At 53.0% G+C, this 17,644-nt stretch overlaps 2 protein-coding genes across 2 annotated transcripts in view; both read right to left on the bottom strand.

The window, feature by feature from the left end:
• The window catches only part of LOC132591937 (uncharacterized), a 125,231-nt gene that overhangs the window by 33,704 nt on the left and 73,883 nt on the right, over positions 1–17,644 (bottom strand). The window lies entirely within an intron of this gene.
• Positions 413–8,008, bottom strand: CGREF1 (cell growth regulator with EF-hand domain 1). The gene is made up of 5 exons (XM_035110770.2): positions 7,650–8,008; positions 7,494–7,565; positions 6,667–6,737; positions 3,222–3,346; positions 413–2,183 (listed from the first exon to the last, which is right to left on the bottom strand). Exons 1-5 carry the CDS (start codon positions 7,730–7,732, stop codon positions 1,806–1,808), a joined length of 729 nt encoding a protein of 242 aa, XP_034966661.2. The 5' UTR covers positions 7,733–8,008; the 3' UTR covers positions 413–1,805.

Here is a 17,644-nt window from a genome sequence, read left to right on the forward strand (position 1 = left end):
AAATCCCGGTATTGTCCCTTAAATCGGGATACTTGGCAGCTATGACTGTGGAGGAGAATGCAATTGTTACCCGGCCATTTTTCTGGTGCCGCTTGCCCTTCTATGGGCACCAGAAAATGCCGCCGCCGGAAGTCGCTTCCGCGCATGACCGGAAGTTGCGTGACGCGACTTCTGGTGGCACTTTGCCCTTCTATGGGCGTCAGAAAATGGCAGCGGCGGAAGTTGCTTTACGTGTTTCCGGTCATGCGCGGAAGTGACTTCCAGCGCTGGCGCTGCCATTTTCTGGTGCCCATAGAAGGGCGAAGCGCCACCGGAAGTTGCGTCGCGCAACGTCCGGTCATGCGCGCGCTGCCGATCCCGGATCTTTACGACCCGGACTTGGCAGGTATGGTGGGGCTCTCTCTTCTGACCCACAGCAAAGGGGGAGGGAGGGAGCTCTGTCCTGCCGGGCTGCAGAAGAGATTGCATAAGTCGAGAGAGCTGAGGGAGGAGACACAAGGTCCACTGCTGGTGGGTCATTTGATCTTGTGGGGCAATGCATAGCAAGGGGGCCAGAGAAGACAGAATCCCAATTCAAAATGACCTTAACAGATTGGAGAACCGGGCTCAAAATTATAAGATGAATCACAACAGGAACAAAAGTCAGGTTCTGCTCTTAGGCAGCAAGAACCAGATGTACAAATATAGGATGGGGGACACCTGGCTTACAAGTAGAACATGAGAAAAGTACGTGTGTCATGAGTCAATTGTGCGCTCATCATGAGTCAATTGTGGGGTTGCGGCGCTCATCTCGCTCTATAGGCCGAGGGAGCCAGCGTTTGTCCGCAGACAGCTTCCGGGTCATGTGGCCAGCATGACTAAGCTGCTTCTGGCAAACCAGAGCAGCACATGGAAACGCCATTTACCTTCCCGCTGTAGCGGTCCCTATTTATCTACTTGCACTTTGATGTGCTTTCAAACTGCTAGGTGGGCAGGAGCTGGAACCGAGCAACAGGAGCTCACCCCGTCGCGGGGATTCGAACCGCACCTCCTGATTGGCAAGCCCTTGGCTCTGTGGTTTAACCCACAGCGCCACCCACATCCAAGAGAAGGAATAGTCCCACTCTATTCTGCCTTGGACAGTGTTCTTGAAGCTACGAACATGAGTCTGACCAAACTGCGGGAGGCAGTGGAAGAAGGTGCCTGGCATGCTCTGGTCCATGGGGTCACGAAGAATCGGACACGACTAAATGACTAAACCACATTCTGCCTTGGTCAGGCCATACCTGTTCTGGGCACCACAAATTAAAAAGAAGGCTGGCAAGCTGGAAGGTGTGCAGAGGAGGGCGACCAAGATGATCAAGGGTCTGAAAACCAAGCCATATGAGGAACGGTTGATGGAACTGGGTTATGTTTAACCTGGAAAAGAGGAGACTGAGAGGAGATGCGAGAGCTATCTTCAAATATCTGAAGGGCTGTCAAATGGGAGAGAGAACAAGCTTGCTTTCTCCTGCTCTGGAGGGTAGGACTCGAACCCATGGATTCAAATGGCAATAAATGTATTTCTGACAAAAACAATAAAAACTGCTCAACAGTGGAACAGACTCCCTCCGAAGGCGATGGACTCTCCTTCCTTGGAGATTTTTAAGCAGAAGTTGGACGGCCACCTGCCAAGGAGTCTTGCATTGCTGTGGAGGTTGACCCTCGGTGCCCCTTCCAACTATGGTTTTATGGGATGGGTCAGCTTTGCCACCCTGCGCAGCCTCAGCTTTTCAGTCCTCCTCCGCTGGTCCCCCTTCTGCTCGGGGTGTGTGTGTGTGTGTCTTTCAGTCTCCTGACACGAGAGGCTCCCCAGTCTCCTGAGGCTGAGGTACATCAGCGGCTTCTCCTTGTCCCGGTGCCCCCTCCTGATTTTGTGCCGGGGGGCTCAGCGAGGGGGCCTCCATCACGCCCTGATCCTGAGCCTCCTCTGACGCAGCCAGGGACTCAGCAGTGCCTTGTTGGCCAAGAGGATCCAGGTGGCCGTCGTCTTGTCCGTCAGGTTCAGGGTCTGCCCGCAGTACGCTGCCCTCTTCTCCATGGGGGGCAGCGAGGAGGGTGGGGGTCTGGCTGTGCCAGGGCCCCTGAAGCAGCTCTGAGGGCTCCAGCAACCCATCGTGGTTCAGGTCCTGAGTCGCCAGGATGTTGTCCACCATCAGTACGACCTGCAGGGGGTCAAGGGGGGGCATTTCCATTTATTTCATAACATTTACACACCCCTTGATTGAAAAAAATAAAATCCCACCTCAAGGAGAATAAAACTAAAATGAAAGTTGGAAGAGTCAGGACAGGTTTAAAAAGGGACTTTTTCATGCAGCGTATAATTAAACTTTGGAACTCGCTGCTGCAAGGAGCCACGATAGCCACCAACTGGGATGGCTTTAGAATCATAGAATCATAGAGTTGGAAGAGACCCCAAGGGCCATCTAGTCCATCCCCCTGCCAAGCAGGAAACACCATCAAAGCATTCTTGACATGTGGCTGTCAAGCCTCTGCTTAAAAACCTCCAAAGAAGGAGACTCCACCACACTCCTTGGTAGCAAATTCCACTGCCGAACAGCTCTTACTGTCAGGAAATTCTTCCTAATGTTTAGGTGGAATCTTCTTTCTTGAAGTTTGAATCCATTGCTCCGTGTCTGCTTCTCTGGAGCAGCAGAAAACAATATTTCTCCCTCCTCCATATGAAAGAGGGTTAGACAAATTCATGGAGGGGAGGGGGGAGGAGAAGGCAGCTGGATCTGGCCAATGGTCCATCTAGTCTAGCACCATGTCCTCCCAGTGGCCGACCAGATCCCCCAAGGGGAAACCAGTAAGCAGGATTTGAGCGCAAGAGGAACTCTTCCCCTCTGTGGTCTCCAACACAGCCGACTCTGACCGTCGACTCCAAACACTTTTCCGCTTGTCCAGTGTACGCAGAAATGGAGGGCTGGAGAGCCTCCTTCCTTGGAGGTCTGGAAGCAGAGGTGGGGTGGCCACCTGCCACGGATGCTTTAGCTGAGATGCCTGCATCGCAGGGGGTTGGACTGGATGACTCGAGGGGTCCCCTTCCAACGCTGTCATTCTATGATTCTAAGCGGACGGGCTTTGAAATCGCAGGCAGACGGAGGCAGCGAAACACTCAGGTAAACACACCCTGCAGCCTGGGGAGAGATGCCCCCCTCTGCCTGGCACACGAAAGGCCAAGGAGTGAAAACAGCACCTACCGAGTCCGGCTCAGAGCGCCCCCTGTCTCTCTGGGAGGGCATCTCGCTCAGCAGCCTCATGAACTCCAGCCCGTCCAGCCGTCCACTCTCGTCGTAGTCGTGGAGGGCGAAGAGGAGCAACAGAGCTGAAACACCAGAGGGGGGACGTGGGGGGTGTGGTGAGATATTGGGAGGCTGAGCCAGAGGGCACAGGAGCCCAAATCCTGCCCGGAGCAAGAGTCAGTGGGGGGACCGTGGGGCCTGGGACTCCCACCCACCCTCTCACCTCTCCTTCCTGACCCACAGAGCCCTCCCCAACACAACACGACCCCTATTTCCCAGGATGTCCCCAGCACTCAGACCAGAGTTGCTGGGCAGATGTTGCAGCTGCTTCACTGGGAATCTCCTTTCTGGCATTTTTTTCTTTTCTTTTTTAATTTTTAATTTATTTGGTTTTTCAGATTAAAATTTCACAGTCACATATTCAACATACAACATAAAAACAAGGTTCCAAGGAATCTCCTGGACTTCCCTCCTCCCCTTTGTGGCTCCTACTGTTAATCATTTCCACCTGCATCTTTTATAATAATCCAAATATTTTACCTCTCCATTGTATCCAAAATTCCCCATTAAACTACAAGGGATATTCCAACCCTACTAACCATTTTAACTGTTTGCCAGGGTTTTTAAGAGAAGTTATAAATTTCCCCCATTCCTTATTAAAATTTTGATCTTCCTGATTTCTGAGTCTTTCGTTTATTTTAGTCATTTTGGCATAATCCATCCACTTGGTCTGCCCATCCTTCTTGCATTTCAATCCATCCCTTTGGGTTCTCACCCAAAAAAGAAGCTTGCTCCATCTTCCATGAGATATTTGAAGATGGCTCTCCGATCTCCCCTGAGTCTCCTATTTTCCAGGCTCAACACCCCGCCTGTGTCAACCATTCCTCATACGGCTGGGTTTCTAGGCCCTTGACCATCTTGGCTGCCCTTCTCTGTGCGTCATAGAATCATAGATTCATAGAGTTGGAAGAGACCACAAGGGTCATCCAGTCCAACCCCCTGCCAAGCAGGAAACACCATCAAAGCATTCCTGTCATATGGCTGTCAAGCCTCTGCTTAAAGACCTCCAAAGAAGGAGACTCCACCACACTCCTTGGCAGCAAATTCCACTGCCGAACAGCTCTTACTGTCAGGAAGTTCTTCCTAATGTTTAGGTGGAATCTTCTTTCTTGTAGCTTGAATCCGTTGCTCCGTGTCCGCTTCTCTGGAGCAGCAGAAAACAACCTTTCTCCCTCCTCTATATGACATCCTTTTATATATTTGAACATGGCTATCAGATCACCCCTTAACCTTCTCTTCTCCAGGCTAAACATACCCAGCTCCCTAAGCCATTCCTCATAAGGCACCGTTTCCAGGCCTTTGACCATTTTGGTTGCCCTCTTCTGGACACGTTCCAGCTTGTCAGTATCCTTCTTGAACTGTGGTGCCCAGAACTGGACACAGTACTCCAGGTGAGGTCTGACCAGAGCAGAATACAGTGGTACTATTACTTCCCTTGATCTAGATGCTATACTCCTATTGATGCAGCCCAGAATTGCATTGGCTTTTTGAGCTGCTGCATCACACTGTTGACTCATGTCAAGTTTGTGGTCTACCAAGACTCCTAGATCCTTTTCCTCATAAGGAAATTCTCCCTTCCTTCCCCTCCCTTGGGAAAAGGAGAGCAGAGGAGCCCCGGAGGCAGGCTGGGCTGTGTGGGCAGCCAGGGGCTTATTTTAGGCTCTGCATAATCACAGGCTGTGCTTCGGTGGGAAGATGCTGGCGGGGGGGGGGGAGGACACACAGACATCTGAGGGGGCCACGTCTCTGGAGCAAGGAGGCCCCTTTCCCAGCATCCTTGTCATGGCTTAGAATATAGAATCATAGAGTTGGAAGAGACCACAAGGGCCATCCAGTCCAACCCCCTGCCAAGCAGGAAACACCATCAAAGCATTCCTGACATATGCCTCTCAAGCCTCTGCTTAAAGTCCTCCAAAGAAGGAGACTCCACCACACTCCTTGGCAGCAAATTCCACTGCCGAACAGCTCTTACTGTCAGGAAGTTCTTCCTAATGTTTAGGTGGAATCTTCTTTCTTGTAGCTTGAATCCATTGCTCCGTGTCCGCTTCTCTGGAGCAGCAGAAGACAACCTTTCTCCCTCCTCTATATGACATCCTTTAATATATTTGAACCTGGCTATCATATCACCCCTTCACCTTCTCTTCTCCAGGCTAAACATACCCAGCTCCCTAAGCCGTTCCTCATAAGGCATCGTTTCCAGGCCTTTGACCATTTTGGTTGCCCTCTTCTGGACACGTTCCAGCTTGTCAGTATCCTTCTTGAACTGTGGTGCCCAGAACTGGACACAGTACTCCAGGTGAGGTCTGACCAGAGCAGAATACAGTGGTACTATTACTTCCCTTGATCTAGATGCTAGACTCCTATTGATGCAGCCCAGAATTGCATTGGCTTTTTTAGCTGCTGCATCACACTGTTGACTCATGTCAAGTTTGTGGTCTACCAAGACTCCTAGGTCCTTTTCTCCCTTCCTTAAAAAAGGGTTTTGTTTTTTTAAATTGACACATTGTTACCTGAAGGTCTTTTTCTGTTTATTGAGTGGCTTAACTTCAAAAGGGGCCTGGAAGTTGCTGGTTTGGCTCAGAGAGAGGCTTCTCCCCCCCCTCTCCCTGAGCAAACTGAGCAGCCCCCCCCCCATCTCTCTTCAAGACCCAAAGCACCTATTTCCCATTAGACCCAAGTTTCCCTGTTTGACTTCCCCTCTCCTGCGATACACAGAGAGGCTCTCCGCTTCCTCTCCCCTTGCTCTGTTTACATCCTGCTCCAGAGGGCGGCACCCGAATTCGAATTACAGGAAAGGAGATTCCGACTAAACCTTAGGAAGAACTTTCTGGCTGCAAGAGCTCTTTGACTCTCCTTGGTCAGAAGTTTTCAAGCAGAGGTTCGATTGCCATCTGTTGGGGGGGGGGCCTTGAGCTGCAACTCCTCCATTGCAGGGGGTTGGACTAGATGACCCCTCGGGGTGTCTTCCAACTCTACAGTTCTCTGATTCTTCTTTTTTCCTCTTGTCAAAATCAGCTGTTGATCCAGCTGTCCCCCCCCACTTTTTGCTACACACACCTGTGCGTGTTCTAAGGTTTGCTCAGCTCCCCCCAGCAGAATTTGTTCATTTTTACCCATTTCTTCCCCAAAGCATCTGTTCCCGACACAAATAAAGAGCAGGACAAGCTCACCTGCCCCAGGGGATTCCCCGTGGCCCCTCTTGGAAGAAAGCCCACTCACCCCCCAGCCTCCGGGGTGCGCAGGGCCAGCCTTCTACCCTCGCCCCCAGCCCACGCTCCCCGCCCTTCCAGGCCCAGAGGTGCCATCTAACGCCATCATGACCCCGAGACCCCCTGCAACTTACCCTGCTTCCTGCTCATGGCGCTGGGCTTGCCATCCTCTTGCCCAACGTTCTTCAGGTAGTCCTGTATCAACCTAAGCCAGGCCAAGCCACAGGTCAGCGAAGCAGGGGCAGCGGAGGGTTGTGGGGCTTGGCAAGGGCAGGGCAGCAGGGGGCAGCAGGGAGCCTCTGGGCCTGGGCAATGGGTGCAACGGTCAGGAAGGAGAGAAGAGCTGCCCATTCTAGGGAACGGCAGACTGAGGCATTTGCAGACAAAGAATTTAGGGCAGCTCCTGTTTGCTCAGGGTCCCCATGCATGCCTGATGGGGAAACTATGCCTTGAAGGGGTGGGGAGGGACACCTGCAGCTCCTCATTGGGAAGGCCGGGGAGGGTGTGTATTCTGCACATGCTCAGAGGCCCTCTTACTATGAACTACCTGTATATGTTCAGAAGCTGCCTTACTATATGCCTGGCTTTGAAATAGGTTTGGGGGCTTGAATGAGCACCAGGCCCAACTGAAAACTGACTGCTGGGGGGGGACAGAAGTAGAGGGGGGAGGGGCCCATTCTCTGCTTGGAGAGGAACAAGGACTGAGCTACCCACTTGTATTGCGAGGGGTGGACTAGAAGACCCTTGGGGTCCCTTCCAATTCTACAATTCCATATTTCTATGGTTCTCCGGGGGGGGGGGTGTTCCTCAGCTTCAAGCCTGGGGGGGGGACCCTTTGAGGGTAACAATGGAGTGGGGATTTGACTGGGGCAGAAAGGCCTTGCCTACCTCTCTGCCAGTCTCCCCCCAAATGCGTCCTCCCCAGAGGGCAAGGTGTGTGATGGGCAAGGAAGGAACTCACCTGGCAGCCTCTTGCCCTGGGTCAAGGGGATTCAGGACGGGTGGCTCCTTGGCATGGGGGAGGGGCTCAGACCTAAAGGGCACAAGGAGAAGGTGAGGTTGGAGGGGGCACCGAGGACCCTCTCCCCTTCCCCACCCCCAGTTCCCCACCTGGTACCTGTTAGTGCCATCCTTTGGCGGCGGCGCCCAGCTGGCTGGCACAGCGAGCAGCAGCAGCGTGGCCAGAAGCATTTCCTTCATCCTGGCACCGTTCAGGAGGAGTTGCCCGCCGTCCGCTCATGCCCTGCTGCTGCCAACGCGGCGGAGGGCTGCCCGCTTCGTCTGTTCGGTGGGCACCGGCCGGGGCTTTGCCAACGAAACTGCCGAAGGTGGCAAGGGCCACGGGGACGGACGCGTCTCCACGGGCAGGCAGGGAAGCCGGGGGACAACCCAGAACACGGATTCCGACAGCGGACAGCCAGACCCGTTTCGTTCACGCGCAGGCAGGCACGCGCCTCCCCAGCCCGGGGACGCCCCAAGATGGGAGGGTGCGCGAGCACGGCGGCGGCGGCGGCAGAATGGACTGTACCAATGCAGGAGGGGGGGAAGATCACCTTGCACGTCGGAAGGGAGGACCTGGGGTCGGGGCATAGCTGTCCAGTTCTCCCTTTTCTAAAGGGAAATTCCCTTATGCTGAATAGGCTTCCTCGCGAGAAAAGGGGAAACTTGACAGCTATGGGCCGGGGGGGGAGGGAGGGGCAACGAGCTTCCCAGGAGATGCCACCGCCCGCCCGGCTGCTGCCCAGCCCCAGCCCGAGCCACGCGCAGCCCGAGGGATCTTTCGCTCCACGCGGGGATCGTGGGGCTGACGGGGTGGAGATGACAGGCAGACCGAGGGAGGGACCCACGGGCGACTGACGTGGCGGGGGTGGCGGGCGGGAGCTCCCATGCCTGCGCCCCCCTTGCGCCCTCCCTCGGGAGCTGCCTGCCAGGCGCTCCGACCATTGGGCCTCGCAGCCAGTCTGGGCGGCACTGCAGCCGGCTCCGACGTGGCGCTCTCCGAGGGAGGGGGTGCAACGGCACCAGACATGCAGGCATAGAGAGATATCTAGTTGTTCTCCAAGATGGAAAGACTCCGTACAGGAGATTTTATGGGAACTTAGGATCGTAGAACTGTAGAGACCCCCAGGGGTCATCTAGTCCAACCCCCTGTCATGCAAGATGAATTCCTGCCACGAGGCGCCCCCCCCCAACCATAGCTGCCAAGTTTTCCCTTTTCTCGCGAGGAAGCCTATTCAGCACAAGGGAAAATCCCTTTAAAAAAGGGATAACTTGGCAGCTATGCCCCCAACCTCTGCTTAAAAAACTCCTGCGTAACCATGAATTCCCTTTAGAAGGCACGATCTGTTAGTTACAAATCCCCGCCGTAGGTGATCCTGCCCCCAATGGACCCAGCAAGGCTCCCTCCCACCATTAAATCCAGTTCACAAGGTTGCTGTGAGAATAAAACAGGTGCATTGGAAGAACAATGTCAGTATCTTGAGATCCTCTGTAGACAGGATGGGTGAGACGTGTCATGAAATAAATGAGCCCAAATCAGGCTTTCAAACACTTTCCAATACTGGGTGCATATGCTTAAGGACATTTATTCCATTCCCCAGCCCTCTGGCCAAGGCAAGCGGGCCGAGCGTCTTTGGCGAGGCCCTTAGGGTGCGCTGCTCCTGCGGGATTTCTGCTTGGATGCGGCCTTCCTGAATTGCACCGGGGAGGGTTGCCTGGGCAATTTCTTCCGCGCCCCAGACTTTTGTGGGCTCCGTGGCACCTTGGGTGTGCCGAGCTGCAGGGACCCCCTCCGGGAACTTTGCCTGGGGCTGGGCTCCATGGCATCGAGATTGGTGAGCAGAGAGTCCCGCCTGCGGAGCAAGATCCCCTCGTGGTTTGGGGGCTGGGAGTCATCGGGAGAGGATGGAGGGGATGGAGGGGACGGAGGGGACGACGACATCTCGGGGGACTTGGGGAGGGAAGGCGGGGAGCCCTGCCTCTTGGGGGGCTTGCTGGGTTTGCCTCGCACCTTTGCCCACATGTTCTTGATGCAGAGAAGCAGCCGCTTTAGGATGTTGGGGCGCTTTTGGGGGGGCACGGCAAGCCTCGTGCTAGGGGCCGGCATTCGGAGTTCCGGCTCGGGCTTTATTTTTGGTTGTGGGGTGGGTTTTGGGACCCTCCTGCCGTGGCTTTTAGGCCTCAGGTCCAGCCTCTCTGCCGAGTCCTGCCTGGGCAGGCGGACCACCTTCTCTGGGTCCCGAGGCTGGGGGGCGGCTGCCTTGGTCTTCCGCCGCTTGCTCTTGCTCCTGTCTAACTTGGAGGGCAGCCCCTCTTTGCCCGGGCGTGTCCGGGAGGTGTCCGGCTTGCACCCCAGCCCCCAATCGTTGGCCTCGGAGCGCTTGATCTTCAGCAAGAAGCCCAGGCCCATGTGGACCTCCCCTTCCCGCACGCTCAGCCGGGGGTAGACCACGAGGGAAGGGCTGTACCGCGTGGGTGGGTGGGGGCAGTAGGGGGTGCAGCGGGCGCACAGCAGGCAGACGGGGTACTCCACGCATGGCCGGCCGCGCCCCTTCTCCAGCCCCTTGGCCAGGGCCCGGTGCAGGTCCTGCATGGCTTGGTCCTGGTCCAGCGACTCCACCAGCGTGTGGGCCAGGCACGGGGTCTTGCTGGGCAGCACAGCGGGCTGGCACACCTCCTGCTGCAGCTTGGCTGGGCCCAGGGCCAAGCAGGGCATCTCCAGCTGCGCCTGGCACATGAATAACGGGTCCAGGACTGGTGGGCGGGTGGTGCTCATCGCATCGCAGATGGCCAGCTGCCTCGGGGCTTCGGGCGCAGTGGCGTCGGCCCAGCTCAGGCGTCGCACCTTGCGGTCCACGGTGGCGCTGATCTCGATCTCCAGGGGCTTGGCCTTTGGGCTAGCGGGTCTGGCTTTTGGGCTAGCGGGTCTGGCTTTTGGGCTAGCGGGTCTGCCCTTTGGTCTGGCAACTCTGGCCTCCTTGGGGTTGCTGTGGGGCCTCTGACTGCCCCCACCATCCCTCTCCTTTTCCTTGGGGGTGCCGGGTCTGCTCAGCTCCTTGGCCAGGGGGCTTTTGCCAGGGCCAAAGAGGCCAAGGAGAGTCTCCAGGCCCTCCTTGGTGGCCTCGCTGCCCAGCTCAGCTGTGGCCAGGCCCTGGGGGCTTTTGCCAGGGTCAAGGAGGCCAAGGAGGGTCTCCAGGCTTTCTTTGGTGGCCTTGCTGCCCAGCTCGGCCGTGGCCAGGCCCCGGGGGCTTTTGCCAGGGCCAAGGAGGGCAAGGAGGGTCTCCAGGTCCTCTTTGGTGGCCTCGCTGCCCAACTCGGCCGTGGCCAGGCCCCGGAGGCTGCTGTGACTCACAGTCTTGAGGATGGGATGAGTGAGCAGCTCCTCCCGGGGCGGTGGGGGGGGCCTGGGGCACGGGCTGCGCACATGGAGGGTCTTGGGTGGGCTCTGGCGGCCTGCCAGGTGGGGCCGAGGGGGCGTGCGGCTGCGCAACCTCTGACCTGTGGTTAGCTGCGGGCTGGCGGCCCATGGAGGGACCCCGCCCTTGGGAGCTTCGACGCTGACCAAACAGGCCCTGCCTTTGGGGCTGGGGTCCCGGTGGGAGAGCGTTGCCAGCACCGCATCTTCTTCCTTCCTGGGGTGGCGCTGCTTGGTGTGGACATGCCAGTTGAGCAGCTCCTGGGACTTGTAGTCCAGGAAGCTGATCCTGTTGGGTGGTTTCGGTGGGTGGGGTGGGCCGCTGGGGGGTTTGCTCGCGGGGTGCCAAGGAGGGGGTGTGCTGATGCGCCTGGCGGTGGAGTCCGAGCAAGGCCTGGGGCTCCCCCGTTGCCCCTGCAGCCGCTTCTGGCACAGGCTGGAGTCCTGCTTGGGGCAGGGGTGGGGCTGGTGGTGCGGTTGGTGGTGGGGCTGGTGGGAGACCACCCTGGGGGGTTTGGGGAGATGAGCTGCTGTTGCTGCTGCTGCTTTGTGCTGGGAGGCAGGAGCCAGGGAGGGGGGCACGGCTGACCAGCTGTAGCAGGTGGTGTCAGCTTCCACCTCTTCCTCTTCCTCTTCTACATCTCCTCCTCCTCCTCCTCCTGAGGAATGGCCCCAGCTCTGGATGGAGGTGACGGACGCCATGGAGACATTGGACGGAGTCCGCGAGATCCTGGAGGGGGTCGGGTGGGAGAGGCAGAAAGGCAAAGCAAGGAGGTCAGAACAGTGAAGAGGCATTTTGAATGGGATGGATTACATGGTTTGAAATTGGACTGTATGAGGGATTGTTAATTAGGGAATTGCTAACCAGGGGATAGAGGGGGGTAGTGGGAATTGTAATGGGTTAGAAATAAGTTTTAGATGAATAGGATAGAATATTTTTAAAGAAAAATTATAGGCCAAAGGGAGTTAATAGAGAGTTGGTAAATTATGAAAGATGGAATAATGAAATATCAGAATATGGTTTTAAATAGAAAGAGATGTATATTGGAAGCGAGATTTGATCAAATAATAATAATAAGTGAATAATACAAATGAATTGTAATGAAATGCAAAGGTATAATGATTATGTGTAATATGATTATAATTTGAAAGCTGCGTAAATTGGGATACCATAAAGGCCCGGGATGGGGGGGACGGGGAAGTCGAAATTGTGTTATGAAATGAGTTTATATAATGATTGTTTATTTTTTCTTGTTATTGTATTGTTTTTTTGTAATTTTCTTTTCTTTTCTTTTTTTCTTTTTTTCCCTTTGCTATTTTGGTGTGTTAGTTTTGTTCGTTTGAAAAAATCTAATAAATATATTATTATTTTTAAAAAGGAAGGAGGTCAGAACAGGCCTTCTTTCACTTTTGTCTTGTTTGTCACCGGCAACAGAATGTTATAAGAATGTGAAGGTCTCAAATATAGAATAAATACTCATAAATGCACACCTATCTAATTAGATGAACCATGTGTCTGAAATAGTATGGGAGAGCAATCCTGAAGCCATTTTGACTCTCCCAAGGACCTCCAATATTCCCCTGCAGGAAGGGAGGCAGGTGGGGAAAGCCTTCCCATTGTCTTTTTGCTTGCAAACCCTGTCTTCAATCCTGGTTCTAAATTGGGAAAGGAGTACGACAAGGCTGTATATTGTCTCCCTGCTTATTTAACTTATACACAGAATTCATCATGCAAAAGGCTGGACTAGATGAATCCCTAGCCGGAATTAAGATTGCCGGAAGAAATATCAACAACCTCAGATATGCAGATGACACAACCTTGATGGCAGAAAGCGAGGAGGAATTAAAGAACCTTTTAATGAGGGTGAAAGAGGAGAGCGCAAAATATGGTCTGAAGCTCAACATCAAAAAAACCAAGATCATGGCCACTGGTCCCATCACCTCCTGGCAAATAGAAGGGGAAGAAATGGAGGCAGTGAGAGATTTTACTTTCTTGGGCTCCTTGATCACTGCAGATGGTGACAGCAGTCACGAAATTAAAAGACGCCTGCTTCTTGGGAGAAAAGCAATGACAAACCTAGACAGCATCTTAAAAAGCAGAGACATCACCTTGCCGACAAAGGTCCGTATAGTTAAAGCTATGGTTTTCCCAGTAGTGATGTATGGAAGTGAGAGCTGGACCATCAAGAAGGCTGATCGCCGAAGAATTGATGCTTTTGAATTATGGTGCTGGAGGAGACTCTTGAGAGTCCCATGGACTGCAAGAAGATCAAACCTATCCATTCTTAAGGAAATCAGCCCTGAGTGCTCCCTGGAAGGACAGATCGTGAAGCTGAGGCTCCAATACTTTGGCCATCTCATGAGAAGAGAAGAATCCTTGGAAAAGACCCTGATGTTGGGAAAGATGGGGGGCACTAGGAGAAGGGGACAACAGAGGATGAGATGGTTGGACAGTGTTCTCGAAGCTACAAACATGAGTTTGACCAAACTGCGGGAGGCAGTGCAAGACAGGAGTGCCTGGCGTGCTCTGGTCCATGGGGTCACGAAGAGTCGGACACGACTAAACAACATATAAGGAAACGATGCCTTATGAGGAACAGCTTAGGGAGCTGGGTATGTTTAGCCTGGAGAAGAGAAGGTTAAGGGGTGATATGATGTTGTTGTTGTTGTTGTTTAGTCGTTTAGTCGTGTCCGACTCTTCGTGACCCCATGGACCATAGCACGCCAGGCACTCCTGTCTTGCACTGCCTCCCGCAGTTTGGTCAAACTCATGTTCGTAGCCTCAGCTTGTATATATGTGTGAATAAACCATATATGTGTGTGAATAAATGTGTGAATATGGAGTTTTAATGTGCCTCATTTCCAGAAGGAAACATAGGCCCTGTGCCTGGAACCCCTGGAAAATTGATCCGCTCAGTGCAACAACAATGAGTCATGTGTGGTAGTTTAGGGAAGCTTTTAATGTTTAATAGATTATTGCATTTTAATGTTCTGTTGGAAGCTGCCCAGAGTGGCTGGGGAAACCCAGCCAGATGGGCGGGGTATGAATAATAAATCATCCCCTACCACTCTTTGGAAGCCAATTGGATCCATTAAGTAGCGGGGGCGGACCATCCGAATTGGTCCCACCTCCCTGCAGAGGGGAAGGGTTGCAGAGAAGTCCAGTTGCACCAGAAAGTGATCTGACCATGGCACTTCTTTTGTTTCACTTTTACTTAATGTCAGATCACCAACATCCATAGAGGTAAACACCAAGTCCAAGGCATGTCCGCGGCTATGAGTTGGGCCAGACTTATTCAGGGACAGCCCCATGGTGGCCATGCTTTCCACGAAGTCCCGAGCGGCTCCTTGTAAGGTCGTGTCGGCATGGATGTTAAAATCCCCTAAGACAACCAAGCTAGGTGTCTCCAGGAGCACATCCGACACGACCTGAAGCAGCTCGGGCAGGGAATCCTTGGTGCAGCGGGGAGGTCGGTACACCAAAAGGAATCCTGTACTGCCTCTATTGCCCAACTTCCAGAACATGCACTCAGAGAACTGGGTCTTCCCAATAGGACGCCTGGTGCAAACTAATGACTTCCTAAAAATCACTGCAACCCCCCCTCCCCGCCCAGATGGCCTGGGTTGCTGTGCATAAGAGAAACCTGGTGGGCAAGCAGCGCCAAGAACGGGCCCATCGGCTTCCTCCAACCAGGTCTCCGTCACACATGCCAGGTCAAATCCTCCATCCACAATCAGGTCGTGAATGGCGGTGGTCTTATTCATCATCGACCTGGCATTGCACAGCAGCACCTTCAGGTCATGTGGGTATCCCTTGCCTATTCCAATATCCGTCCGGTCAGGACCAGACCTGGAGGCAGGGATAGTCCTCAGACAACGACTAAGTCTGCCTCCTCGGTAATGACATGGTCTGGTCTTAGCGTAACTCCTCCTCCTACCCGTGACCACTGAGATCGGTTGTTCCAGTGCACACACCCCTGTGGAATCTGCCCCAGCCATTTTGCTTGCTGGGACCCCCTCCCGGGCAGCCCTGACCCCTCCCCTTAAAAACAAAATAAAACCTCTGTAAAAAACAGCAAGAACGGAACAAAAGGAAAACACAAAAAAACACAATAAAACAATAAAACCAAAAACAATAAAAATTACAATACACCAAAATTTAACAGATTCCCACACCCAACTAAAAATCCCTCCCACCTACCACCCCAAACACAATAAAACAATAAAACCAAAAACAATAAAAATTACAAATACACTAAAATTTAACACATTCCCACACCCAACTAAAAATCCCTCCCACCTACCACCCCAAAGAAGATAAAAACATAAAAAATTCTTTAAAAAGCATTTTAAAAAGAACTCTGTGCTGTTTCAAGTTCCCCTGGGCAGCACCAGCAGCAGAGCGGCGGCAGCAGTCCTTTATGAGGCCTTCCAGGCCCCGCCCTAGACCAGGTGGAAGGAGGCAGGGACAGGGCCTGTGGGCACTCACAGCAGGAGAGAGTCCTGGGCAGCACCCAGTACGTTTCCGAGCACAATTCAAAGTGTTGGTGTTGACCTTTAAAGCCCCATCGTTCTGCCCGGACACTGAGGTCCAGCTCCGAGGGCCTTCTGGCGGTTCCCTCGCTACGAGAAGCCAAGTTACAGGGAACCAGGCAGAGGGCCTTCTCGGTAGTGGCGCCCACCCTGTGGAATGCCCTCCCACCAGAGATCAAAGAGAACAATTACCAGACCTTTAGAAGGCATCTCAAGGCAGCCCTGTTTAGGGAAGCTTTTAATGTTTGATGGATTTCTGTATTTTAGAATTTCTGTTTTTTTGGAAGCCGCCCAGAGTGGCTGGGGGAACCCGGCCAGATGGGCGGGGTATAAATAATAAATTATTATTATTATTATTATTATTATTATTATTATTATTATTATTATTTATTTTATTTTTATTTTTATTAGAAAAGAAAAGTTTTATCCACCTAGGAGTTTTATCATTATGGAGAATAAAGGTCCATTCCAGTCTTGAGGGAACCAGGCACACAGGGCCTTCTCGGTGGTGGCGCCCACCCTGTGGAACAGACATCCCACCAGATGTCACGGAAAGAAACAACTACTGTATCCGACTTTTAGAGGACATCTGAAGGCAGCCCTGTATAGGGAAGTTTTCGAATGATTGGTGTTTTATCATGATTTAATATTCTGTTGGGAGCCGCCCGGAATAGATGGGCAGGGTATAAATAAAATAATAATAACTGTTGTTGTAGAATAGTGCTAATGCAAGGAATTGTAGAATTGGAAGAGACCCTAAGAGTCATCTAGTCCAACCCCCTGCAATGCAGGACAGCTGGCCGTCCAACCTCTGCTTAAGAACCTCCAGCTCCCAAGGGAGTCTCTTCCATTGTCAAGCAACTCTCATTGTCGGACGCCAACTCTTGTCAGCCCCAGAAGACATAGGTGGCAACACCCTGGGGCCCTGACTATGAAGGGGCTGGGCACCCACAAATTTCAGTGCTAGGGCACACTGCCTGGCACCCATGGCCCCAGGCACCCACAAGTCACGGGCCAAGCTGGCACTCCTGCCAGCCAGCATGGGCCGTGGTCAGGGACCATGGGAGTTCTAATCCAATAAATGAATAGAATCATAGAATCGTAGTTGGAAGAGACCACGAGGGCCATCCAGTCCAACCCCCTGCCAAGCAGGAAACACCACCAAAGCATTATTGACAGATGGCTGTCATGCCTCTGCTTAAAGACCTCCAAAGAAGGAGACTCCACCACACTCCTTGGCAGCAAGTTCCACTGCCGAACAGCTCTTACTGTCAGGAAGTTCTTCCTAATGTTTAGGTGGAATCTTCTTTCTTTTAGTTTGAATCCATTGCTCCGTGTCCGCTTCTCTGGAGCAGCAGAAAACAATCTTTCTCCCTCCTCTATATGGCATCCTTTAATATATTTGAACATGGCTATCATATCACCCCTTAACCTTCTCTTCTCCAGGCTAAACATACCCAGCTCCCTAAGCCGTTCCTCATAAGGCATCGTTTCCAGGCCTTTGACCATTTTGGTTGCCCTCCTCTGGACATGTTCCAGCTTGTCAGTGTCCTTCTTGAACTGCGATGCCCAGAACTGGACACAGTACTCCAGGTGAGGTCTGACCAGAGCAGAATACAGTGGTACTATTACTTCCCTTGATCTAGATGCTATACTCCTATTGATGCAGCTTGTTCTTGTTTGTGTTTTCACCTTTTGCTTTTCTGCCATGAACTGCCCTGAGATCTATGCATGAAGAGCAGCATACAAATGTAAAAATAATAATAATCTGGAGGGCATCCGTGTGTGTGTGTGTGTGTGTGTGTGTGTGTGTGTGTGCGCGCGCGCGCGAAGGCTGCGCTGTGCCAAGGAACCTCGGGTCTGCAAGCCCCTCAGACAGCAAGCGCATGGCGGTTTCTAGGAGTGACTTACGTGCTGCTGATGTGTTTCATTTGCCAGGTGAGATACTGGATGTTCTTGTCCAAGGTGTGCAGAGTGCGATACAAGCACAGGGTCTCGCATGACCTAAGAAAAAGCAGAGAAGTCGTGGCAGCATAAGGACATTATAAGAGTCTTCTGGATCAGGCCAGTGGTCTGTCTAGATGACTCTCAGTGTCTACAATTCTATGACCTTTGGGGAACGGGGACAGATGATGCTTCCCATCTGATTTTTCATGGAATCACAG

The sequence above is a fragment of the Zootoca vivipara genome, chromosome 3, assembly GCF_963506605.1.
Source record: "Zootoca vivipara chromosome 3, rZooViv1.1, whole genome shotgun sequence".
Taxonomy (NCBI): Eukaryota; Metazoa; Chordata; class Lepidosauria; order Squamata; family Lacertidae; genus Zootoca; species Zootoca vivipara.